Below are 8,247 nucleotides of genomic sequence, written 5' to 3' on the forward strand. Positions count from 1 at the left end.
ACTCCTTAGTCTACAATAAGAGAAACGATACTATCGTTATCATTTAAGCGTCATAACTATTATGTATCGACCACAACCTATTTTATGATGAAACGGACAACACCTCCTCTATATATATATGACTTCACACAATTCAAAACAATCACCAAACAGACCAAACAACATCAATAATAATCATATTGAGCCTCCCAAAATAGTCCACGCACAACCTAATCACTTCATACATACGACGACCACCGTAGTCGTGTCAAATGACTCGGAAATGTTACGAAGAACTACCAGCCCACAACCCTACATCTATATGGTGTTTCTCCACACCCTTCCTCCTCCAAAACTCCACAAAACAGTAGTAAAACACGCAGACCAACAGCAACACAAAATAGTCCACAAAACAGTCCGCTACAAGTGAATAACTCGAACTCATGGCTTCCGATCACCATCCCGTGAGTTCTTACATGTATAGAACGAATTTCCATGAGTTCAAAGCAGAAAAAATGTATGAAAGAGAGAAGTAAACTTACCTTACTTGTTGGATAACTCAGCCTTTCCCTTAGTTTTTCAAACTGTAAGTTTTACCCCCAATTAGAACTTGAAAGAGAGGGAAAATCGATTAGGGTTTGTGTGGGATTTTTTGGGAGGAGTTGCAGGGGTTCAATTTGGTTTTGAAGGTCTGAAATATGGGTGAAATAATTGAGTTGATAATACCTTAAAAGTCCCCTCTTGACCGACTTTGGAGCTTTAAATTTTGTCCTCTCATTTTGGCAAGTAGGTGATGCACCTACTTGACACCTACCAATCTGTGCAGGCTCGCAAAAATATGAATATCTCTATACTCCGAGACTGTATTGATAAACAGTTTAATGCTTTAGAAACGAGACTCATAGATATTTAATTTGGTGGGTATATCACCCCGTAATTCCTTGTAAATTGGGAGAAAAGCTTAGTAATATTTGACCTAATGTTTAAGTAAAATTATGAACCTAAGTTGCGACAACTTTTGTCGACTTTTGTTTCATAACTCGTTTGACTTCAAGACTTATGATACGGATATTATATGAATCAAATACCTTAAAACAAGACCTCTTGAGTTTATTAAGCACCTCTAGGTTTACCCAAAAATACGGCTGACAATATCCTTGATTCGTTTAACTTCTAATACTTGTTAACCACCCTTATACACCTTTGTATCATTTAAGACCAATTGGATTAACTTCTTATCATCTTAAATATAATCTCTTCATGGATTTACGTCGACTACCTTATGGCAAAAACTAATTTACGTGAATATGGGTTGTAACAGCCCGAGTGGCTTGAGAGATTTCTGACTGAGTGAGGCTGAGGGCTTGTGTTGTAAGGATATTATGGGATCGTGTTGCGCACCGTAGCAGTGTTATACTGATTCATGATTATAAGGATGAGGGCATGATTTGTTACGCCACGAGGTGGCTTGTCATGAGGCCGAGGGCCGGTTTGATTATGCCACGAGATGTCTTGATATAGCGCTTGGGCTGTAGGAGCCCCTCTAGAGTCTGCATACCTCCAGTGAGCGCGGTACCCAGTGTGAGATGTGATATTGCCCGAGGGGCTGATAGGAGTGATTGTGAGATGGTGAGGGGCTGGTTCTGTTGGTATTTTCCCCAAGGGCTAATTTATGTTTCTATCCTTTGTTCCTTGTTTTCATCACTCGTTTGAACTACTGAAAGATTTTTTAAAGAGGTTTTTACTGAACTAAGGTATTTTTACGAGCTTTTACTATTTTATTGCATTGTTCTGGTTTTATACTATTTTGTTATAGCATTATGTTATGTTTTACGTGTTTTCTTATCGCTCAGTTGCCTTTACTTTTATTACTTACTAAGTTGGCGTACTAACATTACTCCCTGCACGCTGTGTGCAGATCTAGGAGTCTCGGGTCACGCTAGCGAGTGCTGATTTGCTTTCCAGCAGGCTTGTTCGGAGTTGGCTAGGTAGTTGCTCGGCGTTCGCAGCCCAGTGCTTCTCCTTCCTATCTTTATTTCACTTTGTACTAGCTTTATATTAGACTATGTTGTCTTTTCATACTCTTAGATAGATTTTAGATGCTCATGACTGGTGACACCCCGATGTTGGGCTGTGTTTGTTTCCGCACTGTTCTATTCTACTCTATATTTTGGTATTTTTAGCTTATTAATGAATTTAAATGACTTATTATAATTGTTTAATTGGTTTGGGGATTTGTGTCGGCTGACCTAGTTTCACGATAGGTGTCATCATGATCGGGTCCGTTTTAGGGTCGTGACACTTAACCCCCTTACCGCCCGCACCCCCTCCCTCGCGATGACACCCCCGAGGACAAGACCTTATCCTATCATCGTTCACCAAAGCCAATATAATTTAGGAGTCACTATGTAAGCATTATCCTAAAAACAAGAGACAAAAATAAAATGAATAAACAAAATATAATCTACCACTAAAGGTCGCAAAACATGTGAAGAACTAACGGAAACTATAATATACAACTAAAGGTCTGAGAACAGGTGAAGAATAAAATAAAGGTACTAAAGGGAACTATAATCTACAACTAAAGGTCAGAAGAACAGGTGAAGAAATACAATAAAATAGCTAAGGGGGGTATAATCTACAACTAAAGGTCAAAAGAAAATGCGCAAAACTAAAGCAGAACTACTATGGGATATATTAAATAACGATTCAAAATAAAAATGTAAACAGGTAAATAACAATATAAACAAGTAGTCAAGGCTATCACTAATGCAATTAATTTGATAATGCTAGGGAAAATACTATTCAAGAACAGATAGTCAGGCAAGGAGACACAATTACGCTAAAATATATAACTATTAATCAAGACAAGAGGTAACACTCACATATGGTAAGAAAATCATGGCAAACCCTAATAATTCTTGGCCTGAATTTTCTGGTAGAATAAATTTGATCTTCATCCTTCACATAATCATTATCATTATTGTTTGTCATGGTTATAAAAATGTATATGTTAAAAAAAAAAGTCATGTATACTAAAAGTAAATACGAATTAAAAATATTTGAGCCCTGCGTGAAAAGTAAACATGCTTAAAAGTGGAACTTTGCATTAAAGATGAGCAAAGTTAAAAGTGGAGCTTATGCAATAAAAGTAAGTATGAGTTAAAAATTAAATTTCATAAGCATGGATTAAAAATAATTTTTATTTATTAAAGATGTAACAACAAGAATTGTGAAAATATAGTTGAGAATATGTCTCCACATGTAGTACTCCGTCATATTGGCTGCACCCTGAACTAAACACACTATGAGCATAACTTCAACCTCATTGAACCATTGGATCTGATACCACTTGTTGGGATCGAAATAACAAGGAGTCATGCGAAAACTAACAAAATAAATTTTGGCGATGATAAATCAAACACAAAGAATAAATATACTAAAAGAGGCATAATATTTTAATATAATTTGGTCAATTGACTTACATGAATCTACTAATATAAAAGAGAAAAAACTTACCGAAAGAATAACCTCTCTCATTAAACAACACTTCTTAAGGACTATAACACTACTAGAAATTTGGTCAAAATCGACTGCGGCAAACCGACCAACTTCGGTCGGTCAACAAACCGACCGTAAGACCGATCGAAGTCGATCGGTATTTTAAAATATTTTATTTTTCAATTTTTTTACGAAACTGATCAACTTCGGTTGGTTTTGTTTTACGCAAAAATGCGGGAAACTATTTTGGTGTCCCACGAAATTTATTTTTTAAGAAATGACCAACTTGGTTGTTTTTTCATATAAAATAAATTAAAATTAATATTCAAAAAATTGATCAAAATCGATCGGTTATTTCAGTTGGTCATTATAAAAAAATCGATCGATTTCGGTTAGTAATTTTATATTTTTAATAAAATCGACCAAAATTGGTCGGTTATTTTCGTGTGAAAATTCAATTAAAGAGTACAAATAAAATAAAAGATAGTCTTAAACCAAAATATAGCAATGATATAATGATAGAATAGTATTCTGGCACAGTACAAACCCTTGTTTGATTCCCAGGTGGCGCATTTTTTAATTGCATAATTAAAATATCAATCGACTTCGATCGGTTTTTTCGACATATTTTTTCTTTTTTTGGTCGCTTGCGAAATTTTATTGACCAAGTGAAATCGGTCGGAAATTGCGACCAACTCCAATCGCTATTTATTACCGACTAGCCTAATTTCGACGAATTAAAGCCGGTCGAAAATCGATCAGTTTTTTCAATTTTCCGACCGATTTTGGTGGGTATTTCTTGACATTTTAAGTAGTTTTCTAGTAGTGTAATGCTATTGTTTATTGTGTGAAGGAGAGATCCTCAACTTATAGGGGTCCACATGTAAAATATGAAAGAGATTAATATTTTCCTTTAAGGAAAAGTAAAATCAATTATGATAAACAAGTTCAAGCAGGTTCCAAGAGCTTGGTTTGAAAGGTAACAACATCAACTATAAGAGCGAAATAAGAGTAGAGGATGGAGCCCTTCCTTCAAGTACCATGTAAAATCTAAGAGCCTGTTTTGACCACTTTTTAAGGTCTTTTTAGATGTGTGAAGTGTTTGGCAAAAAAGAAAACTGCTTAAAAAAAGTTTAAAATGACTTAAAAAAAGCCAAAAGCCACAAGTTGGCTATCCTAACTTCTCCATTTTTGTCTTAAAAGTCATCTTATTTTGACCAAAGAAATTACTTAATTGTCCCTTATAACGTTTGTTAATCCCAAAATTACCCTCATCAAATAAATCCTAAAAAACAACGAACTGTTCCCACTTTCTGTTTATCTTCTTTCCTCTTCTTCTCTTTCATCTTTACTTGTTCTGTATTTTCGCTCAAGTTTTCAGTGGAAATCGATCCTTGTTGTGAGTTTATTCTTCTTTCTTATTCCTCTTGTGATATGCTTTTTCTTTATATGCTTATTCTTTGAGGTATGGGAATACCCAGATTATCCCAAACCTGATTTAAGTCTTTGCATTTTAAAAAAAAATATATGGTAATAATCTTTTTGCAAGTTTTATGTTTGGTCATGGTCCACTTATATAGAAATCAAGGTTTGGCAGATTGTTACATAAGAAGCAGAGGAAAATGTAGGTTCTTGATTTGTTTTAGGCAATAGTTTTGTCTTTTTACCAGAAAAAAGTGTTTACTAGTACTTGTTTACCAAACACTTCAACAATTGTTTTTAAGTTTCAGCACTTTTATCTCAAACACGTAACTGCTTATTTATAAAACCAGTTCCAGCACTTAAAAAGTACTTTTAAGCACTGGTACTTAAAATCTATTTTTTTAAGCCAATCCAAACTGGCTCTAAATATAATAAGAAAATCATAGTAAATCCTAACACCCGATGACCATGTCGTGCTTTGTTTTGTGACATGTGTGGTGGGATTGCAGTTGCTGGTTAGCACTGCACATATGTGTCGCTTGGCCAAGACAATCCGAACTGCGTGGGCAGGACCATTCTTGACTACCAACATTTCTCGTATGCATGTACATTGCCAATATATCAAGGAGTTCAGTCCCTAGCAGCGACGACTGTTGATACTTACTGATATCATGAAATTCGACTCAGCTATACAATGGCTACAATTTCAAAACTATGAGCGATTGAAGTTGTTGAACGTAGTGTTTAGACACGGTTTACTTGCTAAATTTGGTAGTTTGAACTGGTTTGAATTGTTTGTTATCAAGTGTTAACGAATCTAAATATAAGAGGCCAACTTTGCTTGACCCAAATGTTAATGGCATATAACTAGATTCATCTAAAACTTAATAGACAAACCTAACAAGAAACAATGGATACATTTCCTGAGTCCAAGTTAATGATATGGGGCAGAAAATTTTTACAAAAAGGGCCTAAGAAAAAACGAAAGAAAGAAATGTATTTCCATTGCGCCCTTGGGATATTGTCATGATGTTAAGCTAAAAGAATCAGCTATTCTGTAGAAATCAGTTTTCACCTTTGGCCAGATGGACTCTGGAGCCTGGGAATTCAAAGTGAATAACTTTCCTCCCTTGATACAGCATACAGCAACATTGTGTCTCCGGAATGCAGGGCTCTCAACTTTGAATTCCAATGTGTAGTATTTCAGATTCCTCGACGAAGAATCTTCTCTTACATTTGCTTGAATTAATGTTCCCTTTACATCAGGGAGTTTGCCTGATCCTGTTATAGTCTGCACTATAGCTTCTCCTACTTCCTTTGCTCCTCCAAATGTCTCTATCCTGCCAAAATTTACCTCACAGGTAATTTACCAGATTGTATCGAATTTACCAGTTTAAGCTAAGATTAGGGAGCTTACGAGAAATCAATAGAAACTGGTGAGACAATGACGCTAACATTGAGCTCTCCATTTGACCCCGGTGGACCAAATGCAACAACCGGCTCATTTACATTCTTCCGCCTCCGATCATCATTGCTCAGAGGTGGTGGATCCAGTGATCTTTCTAATTTTCTCGCTGCTCGATACAATACTGTCTGATCTCCCACCCAATTTGATGGATATATAAACTCTATTTGTAAACGTTCAAAAAATAATTTCTTTCACTTGAAAAGATTACAAGAAAAGGAAGATAACAAATTGTACTAGTCATTTTTTTTCCAATGACATAATTTTATTAGCATTATCTTCGGCATTATAATCCACAAGTTATTATAGTTACTTTCAGTGTATTCCATATTTATAATTTGTGTCAAAAGTTCTTAGTACAGTAATTCTTTTTAAAACTTTTACTCAATAAAATATTATATCCAGTCAAATCTCTCTATAACAGACTCGTTTATTCCGAATATTTTTTGTTGTTATAACGAAGTGATGTTATATAGAACATATACTATAGCGTAAAATGATTGGTTTCGAAAAAGCTTGGTTTTAATAAGTGTTGTTATATAGGGATGATATTATAGAGAGGTCTGTACGTATAAAATGATACAATGGGACACAGGGAAACACGTACTAACCAAATCCTTCAATCGCATCAAGGCATCGGCTATAACCTCCAATAGGATAAATTACATCAAGCCTAAGACTCCGAGCACTATCCGGCAACAGGCCTAGTAGGGAACTAGTGACTCCAGCAAAATCGGCGCCCACTGCAACCAGAGATGCTGTGCCAATCCCCACAAGTAGCCGCCGCCTGAAAACTGATTCGAGTGGTGCAAATTGGTTAGACGGGCGTATTGTCACCTCCTGGATTCTGTCTTTCTGATTATCGGATGGCTGAGTCATATATACTCGGTTAAGGGACGTAGTTGTTTGCGGATGAAGATAAGGATGCATTGCCGTTATTTGATTCTTTAGCTTCTTAGTTCATTGTGGAATTACTGAGGCAGTAGTAGGAGCAGTTATTGTCCTGTAAGTTTCTGCTTCATGTTTATGGGGCAGGGGTAAAGTTGTGTAGCCAAAAAATAAAGAAGTGAGAAAGGAAGAAAGAAGATGAATTAAGGTTTGGCTCGTCGAAGATAGCCTATCCACTGACCCACATCTTGTGGTTCTTATTCATGGTTGGCATGCGACACGCTTTGCATTTCTCCGGAGCAATCATAGCACTGACTTTCAAAGCCCAATCAAGAATAGAAATCAAATTCGTAGGTTTTGAGAGTTGTTTTTGTTGGGAATAAACCCCTACGGAAATAATATTCACGGTAATAAAAGCGGTATAATAACGTAGTACCAATATACGGTAATTAATAAGAATAAAAGAGTAACAACGACACCAAGATTTTTACGTAGAAAACTCTTTTGAATAAGGGAAAAAACCACTGCCCGAGAGGAGCAATTGATATCACTATAGTAAGGAATTTTACACTTTGTAGGTCTGACTAAAATACTCCAAAGACCACTACAACACTCAAAAGAAATAATTCTCTTTTGATATTCCCACCTCACGATAATATTGTTCACTCTCTATTTTTCTCACTAACTATTTTCTTATACCCTGTCTCTAAAACATCACTCTTTCTTTCTAACTCTCAGATATATTTTTCCTCTGAGATTGTTGTGTAAAATGAGAAGCTGAAGGCTTCTATTTATAGGAAGAAGTGTCGCAACCAAAACCAATTTTAGTCAAAAACGTGTTTCGGTGTCTACCACCAATTTTGGCATCTTGTAGAATTTTCTTCTTCATTATGGGGATGGACCCCACAATCTTTTTCTTCTTTATTATGGGGATGGACCCCTCAATCTCCTTTTTTCTTTATTTTATTTATGGGAATGGACCCCACAAATCT

The 8,247-nt window shown here is 35.8% G+C and overlaps 1 protein-coding gene across 1 annotated transcript; it reads right to left on the reverse strand.

Annotated features, from left to right (window-relative positions):
* Nucleotides 1-5,780: 5,780 nt before the first annotated feature.
* LOC104245740 (psbP domain-containing protein 7, chloroplastic) lies at nt 5,781-7,954 on the reverse strand. Its single transcript, XM_009801398.2, has 3 exons — nt 6,979-7,954; nt 6,320-6,530; nt 5,781-6,242 (listed from the first exon to the last, which is right to left on the reverse strand). Exons 1-3 carry the CDS (start codon nt 7,295-7,297, stop codon nt 5,927-5,929), a joined length of 846 nt encoding a protein of 281 aa, XP_009799700.1. The 5' UTR covers nt 7,298-7,954; the 3' UTR covers nt 5,781-5,926.
* Between the last annotated feature and the right edge of the window lie 293 nt (nt 7,955-8,247).

Source organism: Nicotiana sylvestris, chromosome 12 (assembly GCF_000393655.2).
Source record: "Nicotiana sylvestris chromosome 12, ASM39365v2, whole genome shotgun sequence".
Classification (NCBI taxonomy): Eukaryota; Viridiplantae; Streptophyta; class Magnoliopsida; order Solanales; family Solanaceae; genus Nicotiana; species Nicotiana sylvestris.

Coding starts and splice junctions, on each gene's coding strand:
- LOC104245740 (XM_009801398.2), bottom strand. CDS start 7,297: ATGCATCCTTATCTTCATCCGCAAACAACTACGTCCCTTAACCGAGTA. Junction 6,531..6,978: donor TGATGCGATTGAAGGATTTG/GTTAGTACGTGT, acceptor GTTTACAAATAG/AGTTTATATATCCATCAAAT. Junction 6,243..6,319: donor CCAGTTTCTATTGATTTCTC/GTAAGCTCCCTA, acceptor AAATTTTGGCAG/GATAGAGACATTTGGAGGAG.